Source organism: Dipodomys spectabilis, unplaced genomic scaffold (genome assembly GCF_019054845.1).
Source record: "Dipodomys spectabilis isolate Male_0828 unplaced genomic scaffold, ASM1905484v1 ptg000043l, whole genome shotgun sequence".
NCBI lineage: Eukaryota > Metazoa > Chordata > Mammalia > Rodentia > Heteromyidae > Dipodomys > Dipodomys spectabilis.
The window spans coordinates 8,132,238-8,159,196 of record NW_024870720.1 but is presented as its reverse complement, the minus strand read 5'-3'; the positions used below and the strand labels follow the sequence as shown (position 1 = coordinate 8,159,196).

The following is a 26,959-nucleotide window of genomic DNA, read 5'->3' as shown; positions in this document are numbered from 1 at the left end:
ATTTTTCTTTGTACTCTCTTAATGAGAACTTGTTTATTTTTATTTTTTTGCAGGTCCTGGGGCCTGAACTCTGGGCACTGTCCCTGAGTTTCTTTTGCTCGAGGCTAGCATTCTACCACTTGAGCAACAGCGCCACTTCCAGCTTTTTCTGAACAGTTAATTGGAGATAAGAGTCTCATGGACTTTCTTGCCAGGGCTGGCTTCAAACCATGTTCCTCAGACTCCTGAGTGGCTAGGATTATAGGCATGAGCCACCGGCACTCAGCTGTTTTTTAATTTTTTTCTGGAACCCAATCAATCAATTTTTTTCCTTTTATGGTTAGTACTTTCAGTGCCCATTACTCACACACACAAAAGTAAAAGCCCACAAAGTATCTTTATTTGTATTCTCCAATCAAAGACATTAGTGCCTTCTAGCACTAACCATTTGGGGGTTAGGTTTCTAACATGAATTTTATGGGGAAATAAACATTCATATAATAGCATAATTTGCCATATATATTTCTTCTTATTAGTATTCACAAGTCTTCTTGAATCCAAAGCTTAATGTCTTTTATCTACTTTGGAAACTCCTTAGCTTAAAATTCAATTATTTCTCATCAATTTCTTTCTTCTGTTCCTGAGATTCTACTTACTCTTTTGTTCTTATTAATCATCCTTTTCTCTCTCCAGGCTTCTAGATACTTTCTCCTGATCATCAGTTTTCTCATTTCTCTTTTAGCCTTGTTAATTTACTGTTACCCCCATCCACTTGTTTTTTCTTGTTTGGTGCTGGATATATGCTCTACCATTGGGTTACATCCTCAGTTTCATTTATTTCTTAATGTTAAGTGTTGTATTTTTTTAGTTCTAGAATTCTCTTTTGGATCTTTACAATGATACTAGAAGTCCTCATCACCGTAAACCACTTGGAAATTAAGATGCCTGGAATTTGGGCTCCAGTTCTTCGAAGGACTGAGGACGCGTGTGTCATGCCTCTGTGTTCCAAGTGAAATCTCGCAGATATATCAGGCCACATCTCCTGGACAGACCCTGAATTTCTGCTTTTGTCTCCCTGGTTCTGTGACTATATCAAAGTTTTACTTAGCCTCATTGAACCAATAACAAAATGTGATCTTTGCATATGAACATGGGGGTGGGGGAGAGCAATTGTGTGTGTGTCAATCCTGGGGTTTAAACTAGGGCCTGGGCAAGGCCTGCTCAACGCTATAGTGTTCTACCACTTAAGCCATAGCTCCACTTCTGGTTTGGGGTGGTTAATTAGAGATCAGAGTCTTACAAACTTTCCTGCCTGGGCTGGCTTTGAACCATAATCCTCAGATCTTAGCCTCCTGAGTAGTAGTTAGGATTACAGGTGTAAGCCACCAGTGCCTAGTGTGGATATGATTTTATCTATCCAATGGAAAGCAACTACATATGTTCAAGACCTCAAATTAGGTCAGAGCTAAATATCAATTCAAAAGTACCAAGATACTTTAATTCAACATTAAGAGCCTGACATAAATTAATGAGCATAGTTCACACATAAAATTTTTCCATTACAGGGCCAGGTACTGGTGGCTCACGCTATAATCCTAGCTATTCAGGAGGCTCAGCTTTGAGGATTGTGGTTAGAAGCCAGCAGGAAAGTCTATGACACACACTCTTATCTCCAGTTAACCACCAAAAAAAAAAAAAAAAACAAAACAAACCTCAAGTGGAACTGCGGCTCAAAATAGTAGTGTGCTAGCCTTGAGTGAAAGAGCTCAGGGACAGTGCCCAGGCCCTGAGTTCAAATCCCACAACCAACCAAAAAAAAAGTTCCCATTACAAAAAAATAATAAATTCAAACATTTTAAATTTCCTATAATGTTTTGAACTAGTAATCACCAAAAAAATATTTATACATACTTTTACATCCCATTTTTGTGAAAAGTTTCTTCAGGTCAGGATCTTTAGCTTGTGACTGTACTCCACATACGAAGACCTTTGTGGTATTATTGCTTGTTAAGATTGACATATGAGCAACTGTGTACCATGAACCTGTATTGACCATTAAGATATCATCATCCATATTTAATAAAGCCCTTACAGAATGGACAGCAAGACTTCGAGATTTGTCCTATAAGATAATAAACAGTATGTTTACAATTTCAAAGGGCACGATTAGAGACAAAAGCAGATCTCTTGCTTTAGACAAAAGAAAATTCTAAGTAGAAATCTTACAGCAGTACCTCATCCCTTTAAGTTTAAAACTAAATAAATATGTCTAAATAAAAAGTAACAAAGATAGCTAATTTATTAATAATAAAGTACTCAAGCTGTTCAGTAAGAACTATGACTAACATGTAATTTTTGACTAGCAGTAAGGCCATAATAAAAATCTGTAAGTAGAATGAATAGATTAGTAATGTCTTGTCTTAGCTCCCATTCTTGCCCTTTATGAAAATCCTTCATCTGCCATGACTGCTGCTGGTCACAGAGATTCAAATGACAGTTGTCAGAGCAGGCCTGCCAGACCTCTGCGGCTGCTGTCAGTGCTTGACCAGGTAAGAGATTCTGTGCAGGAATGTGGGGGTGGGGAAGGAGAAACCTTAGAAGACTTCAGTGGCTCTCAGGCAGGAATTGTAATGGAAGGATATATGTAGGAATTCAGCGTCTTTTATTTGGACCATTCTGTCTCATATTCTCTTCCTGTATTGCACTATATAAAGGCCATATTGGAAAGAATGGGAGAGAGAAGTGTTCTACACTGCATTTGCATATGCAGGACGTGCTAGGATCTCCTCCATGAAAGGAAGAGGTCCCCTTGTAGCTTCTCAAGTCCTCCATTAGGAAGGAAAAACTACAGCCTTTCTGCTGCCAGCACGCTCCCTCTGAGAATGGAGATGAATGTGTACTTTATGACTTCATGTGACACTACAATGCCCAGGTCCAGCAGGGCCCTGGCATAGACAGCACAGGAGATGTTCTGGTCTTAGAAACCTCTCTGATATGCCATAAAAATATAAAGGATTAGGTTTTACTCTTATGTGGAGGGAGTCTTTGACAAAGTAGGGTTGGTTCAGAAAGTAAATAATAGTTTACCTGAAAAATAAGTTTGTACTCTTTGAATAGATCTGTATTGATTAGATCATTTTTAAGATGGGAGGGAAAAATTAAGACATCACAGCAGTGTTGGTCCACAGCAAAGACTTTTCCATCAATATGTAGTACAGATTTAACTCTGTTATAGCCTTTCCTCTTCAAAGTGCTAAAAACATGTTCAGGGCTGTAAATACACAGTAGGGTATAATTACAATGGTAATACATTAACATGTATTTAATATTAATTAATATTAATAAATTTTCCTGGAACAAAAAACTCACTGCCACATTGCATTTTATAGAACTTACAATTTTAGCCAAAAATACATAGCCTGTGAGACCTCTTCTCAACTAATAGCTGGCACGCTGGCTCACACCATTCTGCTAGATGTGTTCCCCCCTACCATGAAGCTTTACCACTTGAGCCAGGCATTTTACTGGTTAATTGGAAATGGGGTTTCATGGACTTTTCTGCGCAGGCTTACTTTAAACCTTGACCTTCAGATCTCAGTCTCCTGAGTAGCTAGGATTATAGGCATGAGCCATTTGCACTTGGCTAAAAGAAGTACTGTTTCTTGGGGGAAAGGGATTGTTTGGGGGTTTTTGTGTTTTGCTTTGTTTTTGTGTTGCCAGTCCTGGCTTGAACCCAGGGTCTAGGTGTTTCCCCTGAGCTTTTTTGCTAAAGGCTAGTGCTCTATCACTTGAGTCACAGCCCCACTTTCAACTTTTTTTTTGATGGTTAATTGAAGACTCATGGACTTTTCTTCAAGGCTGGCTTTGAACCGTGAGCCTCAGATTTCAGCCTGCTGAATAGCTAAGAGTATGGCATAAGCCACCAGCACCCAGCAAAAGTACTATTTCTTATCAAATTATATGTAGAAGATGGGAGACTTAAACTATGAGCAAAGAATTTGATTAAAACTCTTACCTGACTTTACAGGTATTTATCCAAGCATAAAGTGGCAGAGTAGAAGCCCTTAGTTCCTGCTTCCTAACTTCTTCTGGCAGAATCTGGTATATTGAAAGGGCATCATGTTTGATTCGACATCTTGCCAATGCTGCGGCCAATTTCGTCTTAAAGCTAGAGATAGAGAATTTATTCTTGATGATATTGTATTTGAAACAAGATTTAATTCTCCATTAGAAACATGAACAAAGCACATTTAGTGTGTTTTTTTTTTTGGTGGTACTAGTATTTGAACTCAGGACCTTACACTTGCAAGCCTTCTGCCACTAGAGCCACACTTCTGATTTGCCTTTTTAAAGTTTTTGCTTAGATAAGTTCTTATGCTTTTTGCCCCAGCCAGCTGATGACCACAATCCTCCTATCTACACTTCCCTCATGACTGGGATTACAGACTCTGCACTATCATGGCCAGCTTGTTTAAGATAGGGGTCTCACTGACTTTGTCTGTGCTGGCCTTGAATCTTGATCCTCCTGACCTCTGCCTCTCAAGGAGCTTGGATTAAAGTCATGAGCCACAAAAAGAATCTATGTGAGTAAATGTGATTCATCTTCATGTAGTTTAACATTCATAAATCATTCAAAGTAAAGTATTTTCCCACTTATAAAGGAAAGATCATCACCCTTTGAAAATACAGTTGTTTTCATATCTCAGCAGAACTACCATTTTCTACTTCTTGCATTGCAGTTTGGAAAGACCCTCTAGGCAGAAAGCCAAGGCTGTTCTGGGGCTCAGCTTGTTTATGTCATGTTCTCAGAGATCAAGTTTTTGTGCTACTTCCTGTCTAATACTCAAAATCTTTACCTCATGGATCTGATCCAGTTTTTCAGTTGCTTGTAGTAGGACAAGTCTAATCCAATTAGACTATCATGACCATATATGACATTTTTAAAAAGCACTCTAACTGTCCTGGGGCCAGTGGCTCATGCCTACTCAGGAAGCTCCTGCTTACTCAGGAAGCTAAGATCTGAAGATCATGGTTCAATGTCAGCCTAGGCAGAAAAGTCCATGAGACTCATCTCCAATAAGCCACCAAACAAGCTAGAAGTGGAGCTGTGGTTCAAGTGGTAGAGCACGTCGCCTTGAGCATAAAAGCTCTCAAGGACAGCACCCAGGCCCTGAGTTTAAGCCCAGGACTGGCAATTCAAAACAAAACAAAAAAGCACTCCTTTCCTTGTAGAAACCACATGGTAAAGAATGTATGACAGTAGTCCATGTGATAAGACTGTGGTGGTGTGACATGGCTGGTGGTAGTGGAACTGCGAAGAAGTGGACCGGCTGCACTCACAGGAGCATAACCAGATCTATTATGGCCAGAGGGAGGACAGCATTATGGGAGCAGGAGGAGAGCGAGCACTGTGGGGAGTCATATGCGCTTGTAAGCTGTAGTATGTTCAGTCTCTCTGGCCTAGGCCATGTCCTTTGCTTGCCTTGTTCCTACATGTCTCACTTGAATTGTTAGCTAACTTCCTGCTGATGAAGCCACAGTCAGGTCTTTACTTGGTTAGAGCCCTATAGCTTTTCTGGCTGATTCAACCCAACCCCAGCTCTCATTAGCCCCTCAGAGACTAGTTAATATGGCCATGAAAGCCTACTAAGTCTTGATTATCCAACAAAAACTGAGAGAAGCTCAGGAAGATTAAAACTGAGAGCCTGTCCCACAGCACATTGTTCTACCAAACTTTCTGTACCTAACTCACATGTCTATCCCAGGAGACAGGTTTCCCCGCCACCCCCCCCCCCCCCCAAAAATAGCAAGCAGGCGCTGGGTCTTCACTGTCTAACAGTGAATATATGTAATGGCTTTTTCTGCCCCATCCCGTAATTTCTCCTGGCTATCACATACATGAGCTATGCGTGTGTCACATCGTTCATGTATCAGAGTAAGAGTACCTCATGCGTGCTATGGCCTCAGCCTTCAATCATTTTAATGGCTTGAACTACTGCCCATAAAAACATGAAATGAGACATCATACTACTGTAACCATTATTTCAGACTATTCACGAGGTAAAAAATCTTCCTAAAGGACTTCAGTTGCTCTATCTTGCTTTCTATTACACTTCAACAACATAATAGCAAAAGCTAGAGTCACCCACGTCTTCATCGTGTTTGTGCTGCTACGAGAATGTTGAAGATTGGAGGAATTTATAAAGAAAGCAGTTTGTTTCTCACAGTTCAGGAGGCAGGAGAGGAGGCAGGAGAGGAGGCGCTGGCATCTGGTGAGGGTTCCCTGCTGAGCCATATGTGGCTGCTGGCAAAGGCAAAAGCACAAGAGAACAAACCCGCTCCTGCACACCCTTCAGCAACCACGCTAATCTATTCAAGGGGACAAAGCTGCACAGCCTGCACACCTCCCAGTGCTGCTACATCAGGGGTGACGTCTCCAACACACAAGTAACACTGATCATTTCTGGAACACTAAGTGTCTGCTTTGAAGCTGAGCATTTTACATGCACTAGTTTAATGAGTTCTCCCTGCTACACTTTGAGGCAGGAACTTCTCTCCTTGTAGTAGGCTTCATGGTGTTTGGTATGAACAGAGGGTTATTCTGAGCAAAACACAGTCTATACACATCTGAAATATCATGGTGAAAACCCCTGGTGCAATTTTAGTATACACGAAAAAACAAAGTACCACAGGAAACTAAAACAGGCTTTGTTGGGGGAATGGATACATGTAAGAAGGAGGGGTCTATGAGAAAGTACATGGTTGAAGTAGAAAATAGAATAGAACTGTTTCTGTTAAAATTTGCTCTAAGCTGGGCGCCAGTGGCTCACACCTGTAGTCCTAGCTACTCAGAAGGCTGAGAGCTAAGAATCACAGTTCAAAGCCAGCCCAGGCTTTGAGACTTATCTCCAATTAACCACCAGAAAACCAGAAGTGATGCTGTGGCTCAAGTGGTAGAGCTCTAGCCTTGAGCTGAAGAGCTGGGGGACAGCGCCCAGGCCCAGAGTTCAAGTCCCACAACCAACCAAAAAAAAAATGGCTTTAAAGACACTGCATATATAAGTTCACTGACTCTTCAAAAGGGAGTTTTGAACTACCCCTAAGGGAGAGCGATGGGCTAAGACCATTGAAATGCATGTGTATGTGGATGGAGATACCACCATGAACCCGCCCCTTGTACAACTAATGTATAGTAATAAGAAAAAATTAGCTGGGCATTAGTGACTCATGCCTGTAATCCTAGCTACTCAGGAAGCTGAGCGCTATGGATCATAGTTTGAGGCCAGCCTGGGCAGAAAAGTCCATGTGACTCTTACCTCCAATTAACCACCAAAAAAGCTGGAAATGGAGCTGTTACTCAAGTGGTAGTGTGCTAGCATGAGCACAAAAGCTCAGAGTCAGTGTCCAGGCTCTAAGTTCAAACCTCATGACTGACAAAATAAAATAAAGTTCTTAACAAAATAGATTTTTTTTTTCCAATCTGGCAAAATAGTGAGTTTTCTTCCTAGGATTGGGATTTTCTCATTTGATACATGGCAAGTATGGTAGGTATTTTTAAAAACCAAATAATAGCTGGGCACCAGTGGCTCATGCCTGTAACCCTAGTTACCCAGGAAGCTGAGATCCAAGGATCATGGTTCAAAGCCAGCCCAGGCAGGAACATCTATTAGACTCTGACCTCCGGTTAACCACCAGAAAACCAGAAGTGGCGCTTGGCTCAAGTGGTAGAGCCTTCAGCCTTGAGCTGAAGAGCTGAGGGAGAGCACCCAGGCCCACAGTTCAAAGCCCACAACCAACCAGGAAAAAAAAAAAAACAACAAAAACTGCAAATGAAGTTTAATTTATATGCTAGAAATATTATACACTTTAATTATTTCCTACATGCTTATATGTAGATCTTCCTATTGAAGCTTTTTAATTTAAAAAAAATTTTTAAAGCAATTTACTTTTAAACAGAAGTCAGTTTTTTTTTTCCTCAATAAATTTGTAACATTTGTAGACAGCTGCAGGTTATAATGTATACAACTTTACCAAACACACTAAGGTCTATTTCACTTGTACAATTACCTGTTAAGAAGGTTCTCTACTTCTTGAACTTCCGCTATGGACTCTTCATTATCAGTAATAACACGATTTTGGAACTTTCTATCTTGGAAATCATATAGCATCACAACAATAAGACTGCTCAAATGATCTGGCTAACATATAACAGGGAAACGTACAAAGAAAAGTATACAACATTCAACAGCAATATTTTACAGCCCGTTATTTTTCATAACAATGTGGGAACATGATCATTTTTATTTTTACATAGTCTGGTTAAGGTTGTCAGATAGGAGCGGGAGAGCCCAGCTTACATATATATATATATATATATATATACTAAGAAAAACCTACAAAAAAAATAATCTGAACATGTTCATCAAATGGAAAAGACAAGGGTTAGTATCAGAAGAATAAAAAGTAGAAAAGAGTCCATGTTTTGAAGAAGCCTCAGTATTAAGCAAACTGGTTTTAAATCTTTAGGTTCTTTAAGATTTTGTAAAAAATTATCATGCAACAAGTTAATTCTAAACATTGTATACTTACTATTGTGGTACTTGGGAAGATATAGCTGTCTATTAATATACTTTCCAAAATATCTTGATCTGCAAGAAATGGGAGATGTCTGGTATCAGAAATAACAAAGCTTGTAAATGAAGATTTAGGTGACAGGCCCAGGCTCCACATGGAATGACAAAGCACTGTCATCTGAACAATCAAAAAGGAATTCTGACCTTGAATTTAGGGCCTTTAGAAAGTATTAGAGAGGTTCTAATGAATATTGTTAGGCACGGCTTCTCATAGTCTTTTGAAGTATTGCTGGATTTTAATTTGCAGATTCCTTAGGATTGTTGTTCTCTGTTTAGGTGTGAGAAGTGTTGGCAGTTTCGTCCTTGTTGGTTTGGTATTAAGGGCTTTGCTGGTATCAGGATTAAGGGCTTTGCTGCCCTATGGAGATGAAGGGGCAGGGTTCCCTCTTCCCCAGCAACAGTCTCTGTTTGGATTGGGGGTTGTGGTTGTTGTTGTTGCTGCTGCTGCTGCTACTTGTTTTTGGTTTTGTTTGTGCCAGTCTTGGGGATTAAACTCAAGGCCTGTGCTCAAGGTTAATACTACTACTTGAGCCAAAGCTCTACATCCAGCATTTTTGTTTTTGTTGATGATTTTATAGCTAACTGGAGATTAGAGTCTTATAGACTTTGCTGTCCTAGCCAGCTTTGTAGTAGTAGTGCCATCCTCAGATCTCAGCCTCGGGAGTAGCTAGGAGTACAGGTGTGAGCCACCAGAGCCCAGCAAATGGCTTGTTTTTAACAAGTATTTGACAGAGCTCACTAGTGATATGGCAGTTAATCTTAAATCCAAGTGACAAAGGGGTTGCCCAGTAAAGACTTTAATGTGAGTTGGTACTGGTGGCACACCCCTGTAGTCCTACTCAGGAGGCTGAGATCTGAGGATCATAGTTCAAAGCCAACCTGAGCAGGAAAATCCATGAGACTCTTATCTCCAACTAACCACCAGAAAACCAGAAGTGGCGCTGAGGCTGAAGATGGTAGAATACTAGCCTTGAGTGAAAAAGCTCAGGGACAGTACCTAGGCCCTAAGTTAAAGCCCCATGACCAAAAGAAGCAAAAAACTACAACAACAAAACAACAACAAAACCCACCTCCTCAGCATTTATGTATGGGGGGGGGGGGGAATGAAATCAAAGGCCAGCTTCAATTCATTCAATATTCATGGAAAACCTATTATGCAATGTACATTCATTCCTTATTTGGGAAGTGAAAAATTAATTTAGAGCAGAAACTACAAGATTCATAGGCAATCTTACCTTGTATGGTACCTCCATAGTTGGGGACTAAAATATATCTTTATTTTAGTCCCCAACTATGGAGGTACCATACAAGGTAAGAGTTGCGTATCTCTTATAAGGAAAATGAAGTTCAGAGTTTCACACCCTTAGCACTGCAAACCAATTGCTATCAGCTTCATAATTCCAAATATGTTACAGAACACAAAGTCTTCATAAGCTGCCGACAACATGGCAGACCTGCAAGGGCGCACCCTGCCACGCGCAAGCTGAATGGAGGAGAACAGGCTGTGATTTTACCAAGACTGCGTTCGGTATCTAGGGCTCTTGTCAAAACAGTTAACGCCTCTGGACCACATTTAGTATTACGTACAAAGCTTTATCCTTGTACATCTAAAATTTATATGCGTTAGAAGTTGTTCTGAAGGCTTTTCATATATTAATTCACCTAATCTTCCACAATGATCCTATTACAGGAAACAAAGCACAGAATAGTTAACTACACAGTACACAGCAAGAGGCAGATTAGCGACTCAACCCCACAGAGTATGGCAAATTCATGTTCTTCTCCATGACACTGTGGGGCCTTTCGTCATCTTAGTCCTGTAACAAGCCTGTGTAAGTAGCCAAGTAAAACTCACTGCTAATGCCTTACCTAAATCAGAATGCAGCCCAATAATTCCAGTTACACCCCCCCCCACTCCCAGTAATTACTACCAAAATGAACTTTACCCCATTCCTCCTGGCCTCACTCTCCCAGCACAGGATAACTGAGTTTCACTGGGTGAAGGGAAAGAAAGAGTGTGCACATCTCTCCATTCCCCTCTCTCTGCCAGTGGGTGTGTAGGGGGCACGCTGCACTGCAGAGCTTCCGACAGCTGTGCCCTGGAGATGTGAGGAAGTCTCTAGTTCAAGAGTAGAGTATCACCCTGTGCAAGTGGCTCACACCTGTAATCCTAGCTACTCAGGAGGCTGAGATCTGAGGACCATGGTTCAAAGTCAACCTGGGCAGGAAAGTGTGTGAGACTCTTATCTCCAGTTACCACCACAAGTGGAGCTGTAGCTCTAGTGGTATAGCACTAACCTTGAGCAAAAGAGTTCAGGAACAGCACCCAGGCCCTGAGTTCAAGCCCCACAACTGACATTTTTTTAAAAAGTAGTATCTTAACTGGGTGTGCCAGTGACTCATACCTGTGACCATGACTACTCACAAAGCTGAGAGCTAAACAATTCAAGCCAGCCCTGGCTGAAATTTCACTAGACTCCATCTCCAAACTAACCAGCAAGCCAGGAAGGAGGCATGGCTCAAGTGATAGGCTTTAGCTCAGTAAACAAACTAAGTAAGTTTGAGGCTCAGGCTTTAGCTAAGTAAACAAACTAAGTTTGAGGCTCTGAATTTAAACCCGAGTACCAGCAGAAGAAAAACAAAACCTGAAAAGCACAAAACACAGCCAAAGCTATACACTTGGTAGTTGTTAAACTGCAAGATGTTAATCTTTTGTGTCTATTTGCCCCCCAAAATATGGCAATGGGATCTAATTAACAAAGAGAACTATTAGCCAAACACGTGGGGTGGGGGGCGGGAAGGAGGGAGGAAGGAAAGAGAGAATATGAATCCTGGAGCTTGAACTCAGGGCCTGGATACTGTCTCTGAGATTTTTGTGCTCAAGGCTACTAGCACTCTATCCCAGTATTATTGTCAGCTTTTCGGTAGTTAACTGGAGATAAGTCTCACAGACTTTCACCCAGGTTGTCTTTAAACACGATCCCCAGATCTCAGCCTCCTGAGTAGCTAGGATTACAGGAATGGGCCACTGATGCCAGGCTCCAAGCATTCTTTAATAACATTTATAGCTGTATTGCTCCTATGAAAGACCCTAAGGCAAAATATCTCCAGTTTTCTAAACTATGATCCTTGAACCTAAAATTTATGAGACATATATGAATTTATGAAACATCAAGTGGCAGTATTCACACAGATAAAGTTGAAATGTGCAAAAGTCTCCAATATTTTTAGTTTTTAGTTATGTTGGAAAATGTACTGTATTAGAATTTCTATTATTTTCCAATGATGAGAGATCAAACCCAAAGCCTAGCACATGCTAAACATACATGCTCAGCTCCTAGACTATACCACCAACCCCCAGAATTCTGACTTTATTCTTTCTGAATATCTAAAAATTACTGTAATGATCATTTAAAACAAAATATTATTGAAATACTTTTGGGGGGAAGGCAGCCCTGGGGCTTGAACTGTGGTACTGTCTGTGAGCTCCTTTTGCTCAAGGCTAGCACTCTACCATGAGACACAGCACCACTTTTGGTTTCTTGAGCCTAGTTGGAGATAGAGTCTCACTGGGGGCTGGGAATGTTGCACAGTGGTAGAAGCCCTGGGTTCGATTCCTCTGTACCACTTAAACAGAAAAAGCCCGAAGTGGTGCTGTGGCTCAAGTGATAGAGTGCTAGCCTTAAGCAAAAGAAGCTCAGGGACAGTGCCCAGGCTGAATTCAAGTCCCAGGACTGGGGGTGGGGGTGGGGGGAAGAGCCTCACTGGGCCTCTCTGCCTGGGCTGGCTTTGAACCTCGATCCTCTTGATCTCAACCTCCTTAGTAGGTGTGAGCCACCAGTTCTCTGTTTATTAAAATACTTTCAGACAAGTAACCAACCAGCACCATCTAATTTTATAATTTGATATATCAATATATATAATTATATATAATATATAATTTGATTTTTTTTTTGTCAGTCATGGGGCTTGAACTCTAGGCTTGGGCGCTGTCCCTCAGCTCTTCAGCTCAAGGCGAGCGCTCTACCGCTTGAGCCACAGTGCCACTTCCGGTTTTCTGGTGGTTTTATTGGGGATAAGAGTCACACAGACTTTCCTTGCCTGGGCTGGCTTTGAACCTCGATCCTCAGATCTTAGCTTCCTCAGTAGCTAGGATTACAGGCGTGAGCCACCGGCACCCGGCTGATAATTATTTTTAAAAAGAACATTTTGTTCAAGGAAAAGCAGGTTTGTAAAGCCGATTAATCTATCTGAATAAGATGTTTTGGTCATAACGATCAAATAGTCTTAAGATCCTTTCATAAAAATAGGCTGTCTTACATCTGTAACACAGCTACTTAGGAGGTGGAGATTGGCAGAATCAAAGCTCAAGGCCAACTTCAGCAGAACAGCTAAACCTCACTTCAACAGAAAAGCAGGCATAGGGCCATGCCTGTCACCTCGGGTCCAGGCTAGACTAAGCAAAAGTATGATCCCTTACCTGAAAAACGACTAAAGCAAAAAGGCTGCAGACAAGGCTCAAATGTCTGCCTAGCAGAGAGAGGCCTTGAGTTTCAACACCAGTATTCCTCTCCCTCTCCCCTCCCTCTCTCTCTGTCTCTCCCTGCCTCCCTCTCTCTCTGTCTGTCTGTCTGTCTCTCTCTCTCTCCCCCCCCACACACACACAAAGAGGAAGAAAATAATATACTATACACATCTCTATAATACAGCCACATTCAGTCAAACTCTATACTCAGAAGTTGAAAACTGGGCTGGGAAGGTGGCTCAGTGGTAGAGCGCTTGCCTTGTATGCATGAGGCCCTGGGTTAGATTCTTCAGCACTACAGAACAGAAAAAAGCTGGAAGTGGCGCTGTGGCTCAAGTGGTAGGATGCTAGCCTTGAGCTGAAAAGCTGAGGGACAGCGCCCATACCCAGAGTTCAGCCCCCACGACGACAAAAAGAAAAAAAAAAAAAGTTGAAAATTAACCACCACTAAGGACTGAAAATTAGAAAGGAGAATTCTTATAATTGGCTCCCCAAATCTACTTAATGCATTGATTGTAAATAGAATAATTCAGGCTTTTACTATTTATTTCTAAAGAAAAAAGTCACTATCCTATTAGGAAAGTAAATTATCTGTATAGAACTCTAACATTAAATACCAATTAATCAACAAAGCTGCCAGGCTGTATTCCAGTGTTAAAAGGAGAAAGTGTAAAAATCTTCATTTGACTCTTCTGGTGTAAAGTGAGATAGTGTGGCTGATAGAGTGGGGTGGAGAATGAAGAGTCCAAAAGCTTAAACTAGAAAAGGAAAGAATAGTTAAGACTTAAGAAAGAGAAGTCATGAGCAAAAGAAAAGAGATAAAAACTGGAATTACTGGGCTGGGAAGGTGGCTCAGTGGTAGAGCGTTTGCCTTGCATGCTCGAGGCCCTGGGTTCGATTCCTCAGCACCACATAAGCAAAAAGAAAAAAGCCGGAAGTGGCGCTGTGGCTCCAAGTGGTAGAGCGCTAGCCTTGAGCTGAAGAGCTGAGGGACAGTGCCCAGGCCCAGAGTTCAGGCCCCACGACCGGACCCAAAAAAAAAAAAAAAAAAAACTGGAATTACTTCCAGCCATCTCTGAAGACAACTAAATAATCAATGGAACCTTTCAATTCAAATGACAATTTTTCTCTGCTTTCTAGGTGCAAAGATGCAAGTAGCACTTGTACTAGTACTGTAGTAAGGAAATTGCAAATGGCTTTTGCCCTTTTCAAGGTGTCTCTCGGAAGCAACAAGTTCATGATTTCAGCTATGCTGAACACTCCAAACTTTTCTGTAATATTTCTTTGGACAGATATTACAAACCAGCCAGCCTCCTGAGTAGCCAGGATTACATGATTACAATGTTTGAGATACAAGGAAAACCTCTGCGGGCACCATCAGAATTGCAGTTCCTGACTCAAGGGCCTCTGGCAGCTCTCGCCCCAGGAAGAGCAGCCAGTTATCCAAGAGTCAACGCTACATTCGCAAGTTGTTAACTAACATTACTGGCTCTGGAAATTCAAGTCTGGAACCCTCCAGACAAATTAGAAAGTTAAATTTTACCAAAGTTTGACTCCCTAAGTTAAAGCTGTTAGCTAGAGAATAGGAACAAGATATCTTGATTGGAGTTGACTTAATTTTGGTATTCACTTTTAAAGAGGTGTTTTGTTTGTTTTGGGGGGAGGGGAAGGGGGACATTTGCTTGTTTTGTTCTTGATTGCACTAGGATTTGAAGTCATGGCAATCGCTCTCCCTTGAACCACCTCTCCCAGTCCTGGTACTTCCTTTTAAAAATATATACGTATTACACCTTTTATTTCGTCTCTATTCCTCTTTCCACTCTCCCCCAATGGTTTTTATGTGTGTGAAAAACGCATAAGCAAACATACAAAGTGAAATTACACAAGGGTGCGATGCAAATACATAGGCGAGGAGTTTAAACCGGATTCTCCAGTGAACTCTTGTTCTCTTCCTCGTCCAGGCTGTTTGCTGAGCCTGTTAACGCCCGTGCACTTACACCTGCGTCAAGGCAGGGAATGCACGGTCCTTCAAACAGCAGGAAGCTAGCTGGTTCCAGTGCTGTGTGCCGCCGGCCAGAGCCCCGGCCCCCCTCCTCCCCGGGCCGGCACGGCTACTCACACTTAAGGGTACTGAACGCCAGCTCGTAGGACAAACGCTGCAAGGACTCGTCCTCATACTGGGGCAGGGACTGCAGGGGTTCGCTCCCGTACTTGATTATGGCTTTGTCTGGCGACTTCTCGATTCGAATACCCCGAAACACGTTCGCCGCCGTCACGTACACAGAGTCCGGGTAACCAGTTTTCTCGGGGGTATCGGCTGAACTTCTTTCGCTGGAGGCCGTGTCCGACAGCTCCAGGGCGGACAGCTGGGAGATCTCCTCGATGTTCTCGGCGGTCTCAAACTCCAGGTCGTCGGTGGAGCTCAGCATCTCGCCCCTCGGCGGCCTTGGGCGGGAACTCGAGCCTCCCTACAACTCCGGTGGTGCGGGAAGAGGCTTTCCTGGTGTCTGCAGCATCGTCTCTGCGGAGGGAAAGTCGGGCGGTGCATCCCCCCCCCCCCGCCGCGCCCGCGCCCACCCCACCCCGGGCGGTGTCAGCAGGGCGCCGCCTGGAACCCCAGCTGCTCGGGAGGCCGAGCTCGGGGGCTGGCGGTTCGAAGCCAGCCTCGGCAGCACAGTCCGTGAGGCCGCGAAAGGCTGGCGCGGAGCTGCGTCTCAAACGGCACAGCGCCAGCCTTGAGCTGCCCCCCGGTTCAAGCCCCGGGGCCGACGGCACACAGTCGGCTTCAGAGGTGGCGGTTTCGGGGGGTCGGGGGACCCCGAAGCCGCGCGTTCCGCCGGGAGAGGGGGGCGGAGGGGGGGCGGAGGGGGGGCGGGGAGGGGGGAGCGGGGACGGGGCCCGCCCTCACCCTGGGGGCAGATGTTTCCCGCGGCTGCCGCGGCTCTGCGGGAACCTGAGGCGGGGAATGGACACGGGCGGCTCCGAAGCCCGGGCGGCGGCGGCGGCGGCGACGGCGGCGGCGGCGGCGGCGGCGGCGGCGGCCCGCGAAGGCCGTTTGGTTCAAATACAGCCGCTCCCATCGGCCGGGTTCGGGCAGGGGGGGGAGGCGCCCCTGGCGTCCAGTTCGCTCGGGCTCCGGGAAGGAGGTCCGCTCCCCGAGGGCCTCGCCCGGCCTCGTGCGGCCACCTGCGCGGGCGTGGCGGGAGACGGCCGGACGCGCAGCCCCGCGGGCGCCTCCGGCGTGGGGAGCGGAGGGGTCGGTTCGGCCCTCCCTCTCCCCCCCCCCCCACCGCGTCAGTCACCATGGACTCGTCCAGGGCCCGCGTCTCCATAGCAACGGGGGGCGGGGCGCCGCGCCTGCTCCGGGCCTTCCCGCGGGGCGTGGCCGGCGCCGGCGCGCGCCGGGGCACCTGCTTCGGCCCGGCCCTCCTCCGAGCTCGCCGGGAGATCGCGCCTGCCACTGCTTTGTACGTACTTAGTGCACATTTTTGACGTAGCCCGGTGAACTTGAGGAGCCTCTCGCTGCCGAGCACCCAAAGACCTGGCAAGGAGAGGGAGGGAAAGGGAGGAGGAGGGAGGGGAGGGAGGAGGAGGGAGGGGAAGGAAGGAGGATCCTAGCTACTCTGGAGGCTGGGAATTGAGGATCGCAGTTCAAAGCCAGCCCGGGCAGGAAAGTCCGTGAAACCCCTTAATTAAACTACCTTAAAAAAAAAAGTCTCAAGTGGAGCTGTGGCTCAAGCGGCAAAGGACCAGAGTTGAGGGAGAAGAGAGAAGGGACGGCCACCCAGGCCCTGCTTCGAGCCCCAGTACCAGCACAATGGGGGGGGGGGGGGGGAATCCTGGTCCTTCCCGAGTGTAACCCAGAAACTTGCATTTTTTTTTTTAGCAAGTAACCCAAGTTGATCTTAATGCAGTCAGCCAGAAAAGTGCGGTTTGGAAAATTCTGAAATAATGATTCTGCCTCTATCCAAGTTAACTTGGAAAAGCCCTTTGGGCCTGGCTGAATTTCTGCGTTTTCTATGAACCAGATTCAATCCCCAGGTATTTTGCGTCAAAGAGGTGATATTTCCATCTTACACACCTGTCCTACAATATCTCCTTGGCTACAGGATAAATCCAAACCTTTGGGCAATCTGGCCTTTCCTTCCCATCTTCAGTGTGTGACATCCTTCAACCAGTCCCTAAATTTCCATTTCTTTATACACACTGTTCCCTCAATCTTAAAGCCCTTCCCCACTTGTCTGCAGCATATGACCTTTATATAAGCATTTTCTGAACTTAGATGCATTATGTATCTACCTGCTGTGACCTGAAGGGTACACCTTTCACTGTGTCCATATCCCTTTTACTAGAACTTAGTCACGTGACATTCTCAGCAACGAAGGAGGTTAGCAAATGCATCAAGCTAAAAAGCAAGGAAACTAGAAGCACAAGAGAAAGGGAGGTGAATAATGGGGGCAAATGAGCCATCTCTGTAACAGATCTCTTCTCCCACAAATCCACCTGTTCTCCTCAGAATGTCAGAAGTTTCCTTTACTGGAAACATTCTGTTCATACATAACACATACATGCATGCATGCAAGAAGTCCTATGTGCCTGTCTTTTGTGTTCAGCCCTGAATGTAAGAAGGAAAGGTATAAAAATGATCAGGTACCTTGCACCCAAGAAATTGCTGGATTTTCTTGACTCTTCCTTTTTTTCTTTTTTTGTTTTTGTTTTGGGCAGTCATGGGGCTTGAACTCAGGACCTGGGAGCTGTCCCTCAGCTCTTCAGCTCAAAGTCAGCACTCTACCACTTGAGCCATAGTGCCACTTCTGGCTTTCTCTGCTTATGTAGTGCTCAGGAATGGAACCCAGGGCCTCATTCATGCAAGACAAGCACTCTACCACTGAGCCACCTTCTCAGTACCCTTTATGGTCATTTTCATTATATACCTTTTTTTATTCCCAGATGCTAGTAAAATATCTCTCACAGAAAGTTAAAACATGGAAGGTGTCTTGAAGGTCATGGTACATTTTATCATGTACCATCTGTAGAAAATGTACGACAGTTGATAGCTAAAACTCTAAAATATCTTTCAAAATATGAAGTGCTTCTTTGTGTTGTGTAAATGACACTTGTCTGTATTGAAAACAAGATTTAAGGAAAGAATCCATATTCCCAAAATAGAGCATAGGCAGTTTGTGGGTTAGCAAATTCATGGTTGCTATTTATTTTAATCATGCGCATAAGCCTTCATCCACACCTCTCCTGGTTTACACACTCCTGCAGACTCAGTGTCTTAGAAGAAGGAACCGGAGAAGAAAATATTCAATTTCAGTGTACACTGTAAAAAAAATAACCATAGGGCTGGGAAGGTGGCTCAGTGGTAGAGTGCTTGCCTTGCATGCATGAGGCCCTGGGTTCAATTCCTCAGCACCACATAAGCAAAAAGAAAAAAGCCGGAAGTGGCGCTGTGGCTCAAGTGGTAGAGTGCTAGCCTTGAGCTGAAGAGCTGAGGGACAGCGCCCAAGCCCAGAGTTCAGGCCCCACGACTGGACCCAAAAATAAATAACCATAGAGATAAGTTTGTGGATTCAGTTGTTGTGAACGTGGGATGGCAAGATAAAAAAATAAGAAAGTCTTTAAGTCCCATTTGTTTAATATGATTAGAACATTAAGTCAGACAAGGTGTAGAAAATGAAAAAGATAGACAACCCTTGGGGCTTTTGGCCAAGGGGACTCAAAAGTGTGATTTTCTTTCGCCAGGAGGTAGAGTATTTGAGGTATTTGAAAATGAGCATTCCTCGCCCTTGACTCCAAGTGCTAGCGTGTGTCAGCCACGGAGACAGTCCAAAGACATTTTGCTCACTTGCTTCACTCTGATTTGGGTATAGAAAGTTACCTAGTTCTGGGCTGGGAAGGTGGCTCAGTGGTAGAGACCTTGCCTTGCATGCTTGAGGCCCTGGGTTCGATTCCTTAGCACCACATAAGCAAAAAGAAAAAAGCCAGAAGTGGCGCTGTGGCTCAGGTGGTAGAGTGCTAGCCTTGAGCTGAAGAGCTGAGGGACAGCGCCCAGGCCGAGTTCAGGACGCACGACTGGACCCCAAAAAAAAAAGAAATGTAAAAAGTATATGAAATGTACTTGTGGTTGATATAATTCCTTCCTTCCTCCCTCCCTCCTTCCATCCTCTCAATCCGGTTTAATCTGGCTCAAAACCGGTTTAATCTGGCTCGAGCCAGTTCAATCTGGCTCAGTCCTGCTTATACCGGTTTAATCTTGTTTAATCCAGCTTGAGCCGGTTCCATCCAGCTCTGGGTTCCATCCTGCTAGATCCGGTTTAATCGGGCTCCATCTGGTTCAACCCAGATAGATCCAGCTCAAACAGGTTTAACCCGGCTAGATATGGTTCGATCTGGCTCCATCCAGTTTGATCCAGTACAATCCGGCTCAAAACCAGTTCGATCCGGCCTGTTCCACCTGGCTGGATCTGGCTCGAACCGGCTTAATCCAGCTCGGTCCGGTTCAATCCGGTTTTGTCTGGCTGGATCCAGCTCAAACCAGCTTGATCAGTTCAAACGGGGTTGATCCGGTTCAATCCGGCTTGATCCGGTTCGAGCCGGCTCAATCCTGTTCCATCTGGCTGGATCCAGCTCAAACCGGCTTGTCTGACTTAATCCAGTTCGATCCGGTTCTGTCGGGCTCAAACCGGCTTGAGCCGGGTCCATCCGGCTTGATCCGGTTCAATCCAGTTCCATCTGGCTGGATCCGGCTCAAACTGGTTGAATCCAGTATATCTGGCTCAATCCGGTTCCAGTATCTTTACAATAAAATAAATAAAGGCTAGGAATGTGGCTTAGTGGTAGAGTGCTTGCCTAGCATGCATGAAGCCCTGGGTTCGATTCCTCAGCACCACATACACAGAAAAAGCCACTGTGGCTCAAGCGGTAGAGTGCCAGCTTTGAGCAGAAAGCTCAGGGACAGTGGCCAGGCCCTGACTTCAAGCCCCAGGATGGGCACAAAAATGAAAGGCACTTGAGCCTAATATTTTTGCACTCTGCTCTAGTTCTGTCCTTCCCACGGGCCAGACCTTTGTTGGACTCTGTGACTCATTTTCCCCAAGGCCTTAACCCTGATGGTAACTTCAACTTCTCCTTTCCACTCTGTCCCCCTTGTCTGCAATGGCCTGACTCATACAGCACTCGTTTAAAAACCGCTTCCTGCCAGCAACTGTCACCAGACCCTTTCTTTGGGATTCAGTTCACGCGCTTCCCTTTTCTGCCCAGGATTGGGTATTTTTTTTTAGCCGACAATAAAGACTGAGGGCATAGTGTTGAAAATTGCTAAAGCAATTCTGGCCAGCTCCATAACTGCCTTATAAAACCTATGCATCTGGAAATCTGTCCACTTCCCGCAAGACCGAAAGTGCAGGGAAGGAGGCGATTCCCGCGGCTCGTGTTCCCGGGGAGTCGCTGGGGACCGCCGAGACTCCAAACGCCCCTGGGGCATCCGTACGGAAAGCCTCCAACATGGCCGCCCCCGTGTGTCGGCGTCCGTACGGGAGCGGCCATATTACCCGGTCAAGGCGGCTGTCCGTCCGCCCCGAGGATTCTAGACTCCCCCGGGCCGCCGTAGAGGTCCCGGTTCGCTCCTGCACTGGGGTGCTGGCGGCTGCGGAGGAGGAAGGTCCTGCCTTCCCGGAAGCACACCAGCCCCTAAGGGAGGAGGCCGCCGGATCGGACTTGCGGGCGCAGAAGTCACCGAGACCAGCGCTGTCCCCGCGCAGGAGACGCGATGCTCGAGGCCCCGGAGCCGCCGACGCTGGAGGACGTGGCGGTGGTGTTCAGCTGGGAGGAGTGGCGGCTGCTGCGCCCCGCGCAGAAGGACCTGTACCGGGACGTGATGCTGGAGAACTACCGCAGCCTGGTGGCCGTGGGCGGTGGGGCCGGCCAGCCAGGCGCCCTGTCCACGCTGCTCCGGGGAGGACCGTGGACGGCGGGCAGCCGGGCCGACGCCGGCGCGGCCGATCGTGGCGGGCCGAAGCCGTCGCGGCTGGGGGGCGAGGGGAGCGAGGCAGGGCCGTGTCCCGCGCGGCTTCCGTGCCGGGACACCGGTCCGGATGGCGTTCACCTCCGCGGGGAAAGCGCGCCGCCCGATGTCACCCGCGTTGCCCCGGACAGCCGTGCGGGGTCCCCGGCTGGGGCTTCCTCTCGGCGGGCCAATGGCGAGACCGAAGTCTCCACGAGCCGGATACCCCTCGGCGCGGGATCGCCCCCCGCCGGGCCCACGCGCGAGACAAGTCAGAAAGCCAAGAAGCCGCACGTGTGTGCCGAGTGTGGGAAAGGCTTCAGCCGGAAGTGCTGGCTCCGCGATCACCGGGTGGTGCACACCGGGGAGAGACCCTACCGCTGCGACCTGTGCGACCGCGCCTTCTCCCGGAAGTTCATGCTCACCGAGCACCGGCGCACGCACACGGGAGAGAAGCCGTACGCGTGCGCCCAGTGTGGGAAAGCCTTTCTCCGCAAATCGCGGCTGGACATCCACGAGAAAACGCACACGGGCTCGAGACCCCACAAGTGCGGCGAGTGCGGGAAGGGCTTCGTCCAGAAGGGCAGCCTCATCATCCACCAGCGGATCCACACGGGCGAGAGGCCCCACGCGTGCGGCGAGTGCGGCAAGGCCTTCATCCAGAAGATGTGCCTGATCGCGCACCAGCGGCTGCACACGGGCCGCACGCCCTTCATGTGCGACGGCTGCGGGAAGTTCTGCTCGCAGAAGGCCGGCCTCATCAAGCACCAGCGCATCCACACCGGCGAGCGGCCCTACGGCTGCGGCGAGTGCGGCAAGGCCTTCACCACCAAGCCCAAGCTGGTGGTCCACCAGCGGACGCACACCGGCGAGCGGCCGTACGCCTGCGACCAGTGCGGCAAGGCCTTCGCCTACATGTCCTGCCTGGCGAAGCATAAGCGAATACACGCGCGGGTCGGGACCCACGATCCCGCGCCGGGGAGTCCTGCGCAGAGCCACGGGCCGCCAGGCCCCGCGCAGGGCGCACAGGGCCCCAGCCCGGTGGGCGCAGGCAGCGTGGCGCCCTCGCAGGGCCCCTCTGGGGGCCTTCAGACATCACTGAATATCGCTGGGCTCCCGGAAAATCGGGGCGTCGTCCTGGTGGGACAGCCAGTGGGGTCGGGAGGGGTTGCACAGGAGAGGAACCTCGCGTACGTAGTGAACTCCGCCCTGCCGTCGGTGGTCAATTACGTCTTGTTCTGTGTCACCGGAAACCCGTAGGAAGGAGGGCTGAGCAGACACGTCTCGTTCCTTCCAGGGCTGCCAGTGTGTCCACTGAGAGAAACCACAGACAACACAGACACTCCGACAGACGATAAACAGCCAGTCAATGGAGATGGATGGCCCACGCCTGTAATCCTAGTCACTCAGGAGGCTGAGATCAAGGTTCAAAGCCAGCCTAGGCAGAAAAGTCCATGAGCCTCCTCCCTCCAATTAACTATGAAAAAAGCCAGAAGTGAAGCTGTGGCTCAGTGGTACAATGCCAGTCTTGAGCAAAAAAAGCCATGGGAGAGTTTGAAGCCCTGAGTTCAAGTCCGAGAACTGGTATTCGCGTGTGCCCACAGAAGATATGATGGCTTATTGTTCAACAAGCATGTCTTGAGCGAGAGGGGAGGACTGCTATATTATGGCACGTAAAGCATCTTCGAGCACAAAGTTTTTTTTTTTTTTGCGTGTTTATTTTGCAAAGCTCGAGTTAGGACTCAAGGCCTATACTTGCTAAGCAAACGCCCTGCTGCTTGAGCCGTTCCCCTATGTTTACCCCCAGTACTTTTGCTTTAGATGTTTTCCAGTGTCTTACACATTTTACCAGGCTGGCTGCTCGCCATGATCCTGCCTAGGCCTCTGTTGTAGCTGGGATTACAGGTGTGGACCATCACATCTATCATTTGAAGTGGTTTATAGTTGCTTTATGTTCTTGAGCTTTTCTTCTCAAGGCTAGCTCTCTGGTGGTTTTTTAATACTCATCAGAATGACAAATTCTGACACTTTTGGTGACTACTTAAACTTAAAAATAAAATTAGAAATTCAGTGCTTCAGCTACATGAGTGACATTTCAGGTGCTCAGTAGTTGAGTATGAGGACATCTGCCCTCTCGGGCATCAGAGGCAGCAATTCTGACATGCGGTAATAATCTCTGTCATTTCTAGAATCACACCAAGCAATGTTAAGCCTGCCAAGAGGACTTACCTGCCTGGCTTGGCCCACGTCTCACTAGCTTAACACACCTGATACCTGTTAAGGTTTGCTTTCAAAAAACAATTGACTTCCCCCCCCCATACTCCCCTTAAGCTGTTAAATTAGTTGTTCAAAGAAGTTATGCCACTGGAATCCTCCGCTGCATAGACCAAACTTTAATAAGTTTGTGTATATCTGCATATGACCCTACATATATATATATGACTCTACATATATATTTCTAACTAAAGTCTTAAACATACAAGAGAAAATGCTCATCCTTTGTCTGATATACTTTATTTTTCAACAGTAATAAGTGACTAAAATGATTGAATAATGAGTAAGTCATGCCGTTTGACATACTGCTGAAAAGAAAAATACCCAATGTAAAAAGGTAGTCGATGGAATGGTTCACGTGGGGGAATGCTTACCTCATAAACATGAGACATTGAGTTCAAACCCTAGCACTGCCAGCTATCTAGCTCCCCATCTGGGAAATAATAGTAGTTGATTGCCTTGTGCACCCTTCTAGTATTGCTTTTGTGTTTTTCTAGAAGCTGGAAAATAGAGACCATAGATAGTGAAGATTCAACAGAGATATAGCGGGGAAGGCAGCAGGCCAATAAGATGAAGGTTTGTTTTTTTTTTATGAAGGTTCTTGAACTATGGCTCCCAAGTTTTAGATGCTCTTGATTCATTTCAAACTAAGGCTGAAGGGCGTGAAGTTAGGGAAATGCTAGATTTCAACAAAGACTAAGAATAGTCAATGAGAATGAAATCAGAAGAAAGGAGATGGAGAGGAAAGCAGGTGGGAAGGTGGATGACTTTAGCATACGATAATCTATTATATATTTGACAATAACTAAAAGAGAGGCACTCAGAGGCTCCGAGTACAGACATGATAAAAAGATGGAAATGCTAACTACCCTGAGTTGGTCATTATACATTGTATTCATATATTGAACTATTATACGATAACCCACAAATAGGAAAAAGTTAAAAAACCATGGAGCGCCATATGAAATGGAAGCATATTTAATATATAAGTGAACAAACCAGACCAAACTGATCAATCATTTCAAGTAACAAGAACTTTGAGATGTTACTAGTTTTGAGCTTTCTGTTTTGACTTAAACTAGATTTGGAGAGCCACCTACTGGTAAATCAATAAACTGAATTTTAACAGCTACACAGAGTTGCCAAAGAATTTACAGGATGCCCAGTTAAATCTGAACTTCAACTACATAGCATATCACTTTTTTTTTTTAGCACTATAGTATTTACTTAATATGCCAACACTAACTTGTTTTAAGTTTAGAATTACACTCGTGTGACTTAGAACTAAGATTCTTTTTGTGGTGGGAATCCAGATAACACAATTACTTATGCTAAATACAAAGTGATACATTCACCTTGCTTTAGTATGAAGGTTTGCCTGCTGTCCCTTATATTCTTCACTTTTTTTTGAGATAGGATGGCATTGTGTAATCATGTAACCCAAGCTGGCCTGAAACTCCAAAATTCTCCTGACTACTGAGATTATAGGCATGCACTCTTGTCACTTATACCTTTTATTGTTTTGTTGCTGTTGTTGGTCTCTTTTTTTCTTATTCTGGAGATTAAACCCACTGGGACAGGTGCTCAACCATCAAACCACACCCTTAAGTCATTACTTTTCTTTATCTTTTTCTTGAGGCAGTGTCATGCTATTTATCTCACTATGTATGAACCCTAAAGTTCTTGCTCTCAGATTCATAAGCCCAAATTCTGGGATTACAGGTGTGTAACTGCCATGCTAAGCTTATGCATTTTAATTTCTATTTTGCTTTACTAACTTATTCACATGGCTTTAATTTTTTTTTTTTTTTAGATGGAAGGTGCTATTCAGTGAGTCATCTCCCACTCATGTCTTTTAGGTCACTAAAGTTCAGGTACAGAGGAATCCAAGTCTCAGAGTTCCTCCTCCACCATTGCTGAGAGAGGAGAGGATGCAGTAGGGTTGTCTCTCCATGGTTTGTTTATAGCTGTCTTTTGTTATTTGTTTTTGGTGCCTGTGCTGGGACTTGAACCCCAGGCCTAGGCGCTGTCCCTGAGCTTTATCACTCAAGGATAGCACTCTACCACTTTGAGCCACAGTACCACTTCCAGTTTTCTGGGGGCTAATTGGAGATAAGAGTCTCACAGACTCTCCTGCCCAGGCTGGCTTCAAATCATGATCCTCAGATCTCAGCCTCCTGAGTAGCTAGGATTACAGGTGAGCCACCATCGCCCAGCAGTCCCTGAGCTTTATTTTGCTCAAGGCTAGCATTCTTACACTTGAGCCACGGCTCCACTCTGGCATTTTTGGTAGTTAATTGAAGAGCCGCATGGACTTTTCTGCCTGGGCTGACTTCAAGCCACGATGTTCTGATCTCACTCAACCGGGTAGCTAGAGTAACAGGTGTGAGCCGTCAGTGCTCTGCTAGCTGTGGTTTTTAATGGCTTAAATCCCCGTCAGCCAAAACCTACCAGGAGAAACACGAACCTGGTCACTGTAATGGATTTCTCCTATGGTAGAGCAGATTTTCCTCTAGAACAAATAAAATTGTATCTAAATAATTTCCCCTGATTGCAAAGTTTGGCTCAAGATGTGTTTTATAAACATTACAAGGTGGAGATGTTCTCTGAAAGCGTCATTTCAACTGGTGAGGTCGTATGTTTGGTTGGGGACATCTTTTGTCTTTCCCTCCCTGTCTTCCTAGGCAGAAGCATTCAAAGGGCCTTTGCTCCAATTCTAGCTTTGTCTTTTCATCTGTAGTTATGCATTAAATTAATCTTTAGATCATCTGCAAATTCAGACTGATGCCGTTTGAAATGGCAGTGCTTCTGCCCTGAACACACCAGAGCAAACTTGTGGCTGAACCAGTTGGTTTTTTGTTTTTTTGTCATTGTGCTGCAAAACCTGGGCAAAGTTTAGGACTTGTGGGCAGGAGGGAGCTGAGCTCCTGTTGTTGGATTCAGACCCGGATTGGAAGGCTTGTGGGAACATGTGAGGACATGGAGTTTACTGTGGATCGAATGCTCTCAGACCACAGGAGCTAGCTATGCCCAGTACTCAGTGGGGAAGAGTAGGCAAGCTGGGTTGTAAGTAGTGAATCAGCAATGACTTGTATTAGCTGGAAGAAGAGTTCTTTGGTATTTCATGAGTTGCACAATGACCTTGTTTCTATCTTCGCTTAGACAAAATTATGACATGGCCTTGTTTTTCTCTTTTTCTCATGATCTCGGCGTGACTCTGACTGGAGCTCATGTTCTGTGATTATGTTCAGCAGGAGATGGGCTAAACTTAGCTGTGAGCTCCAAGCTAGCTTCTGACCACCCCTAGGCTGCAGCTGTATACACACACACACACACACACACACACACAGAGTCTCTTAGTAGCTGCTCAATACAACTTGTATCCAAGGCTCTTAGTAGTTCAGTAGTAAAGCTCTAATACTAAGGTTCTAGTACTAAGCATCAGGCTCTTAGCAGCTGCTCCATAAATTCTGGTTTCACAGGATTGAATCTGAGCTCCGATGACTTACTTCCATATTCTCCCTATCGCTGGACAGTGAT

The 26,959-nt window shown here is 45.8% G+C and overlaps 2 protein-coding genes across 2 annotated transcripts in view; one reads left to right on the top strand and one right to left on the bottom strand.

Annotated features, from left to right (window-relative positions):
- Nsun7 (NOP2/Sun RNA methyltransferase family member 7) overlaps positions 1 to 16,137 on the bottom strand; it is a 30,264-nt gene extending 14,127 nt beyond the window's left edge. The window contains exons 1-7 of the mRNA XM_042678000.1: positions 16,046 to 16,137; positions 15,257 to 15,658; positions 8,569 to 8,627; positions 8,047 to 8,177; positions 3,995 to 4,147; positions 3,067 to 3,250; positions 1,891 to 2,101 (exon numbers count right to left, since the gene is read on the bottom strand). Of these exons, the coding sequence (XP_042533934.1) occupies positions 1,891 to 2,101; positions 3,067 to 3,250; positions 3,995 to 4,147; positions 8,047 to 8,177; positions 8,569 to 8,627; positions 15,257 to 15,566 (1,048 nt within the window). The 5' untranslated portion in view covers positions 15,567 to 15,658; positions 16,046 to 16,137. The remainder of the gene's footprint in view (positions 1 to 1,890; positions 2,102 to 3,066; positions 3,251 to 3,994; positions 4,148 to 8,046; positions 8,178 to 8,568; positions 8,628 to 15,256; positions 15,659 to 16,045) is intronic.
- A 303-nt stretch (positions 16,138 to 16,440) lies between these two features.
- LOC122106817 (zinc finger protein 350-like) lies at positions 16,441 to 22,590 on the top strand. The gene is made up of 3 exons (XM_042678351.1): positions 16,441 to 16,608; positions 20,536 to 20,803; positions 20,904 to 22,590. Exons 1-3 carry the CDS (start codon positions 16,441 to 16,443, stop codon positions 22,403 to 22,405), a joined length of 1,938 nt encoding a protein of 645 aa, XP_042534285.1. The 3' UTR covers positions 22,406 to 22,590.
- Positions 22,591 to 26,959: the final 4,369 nt, after the last annotated feature.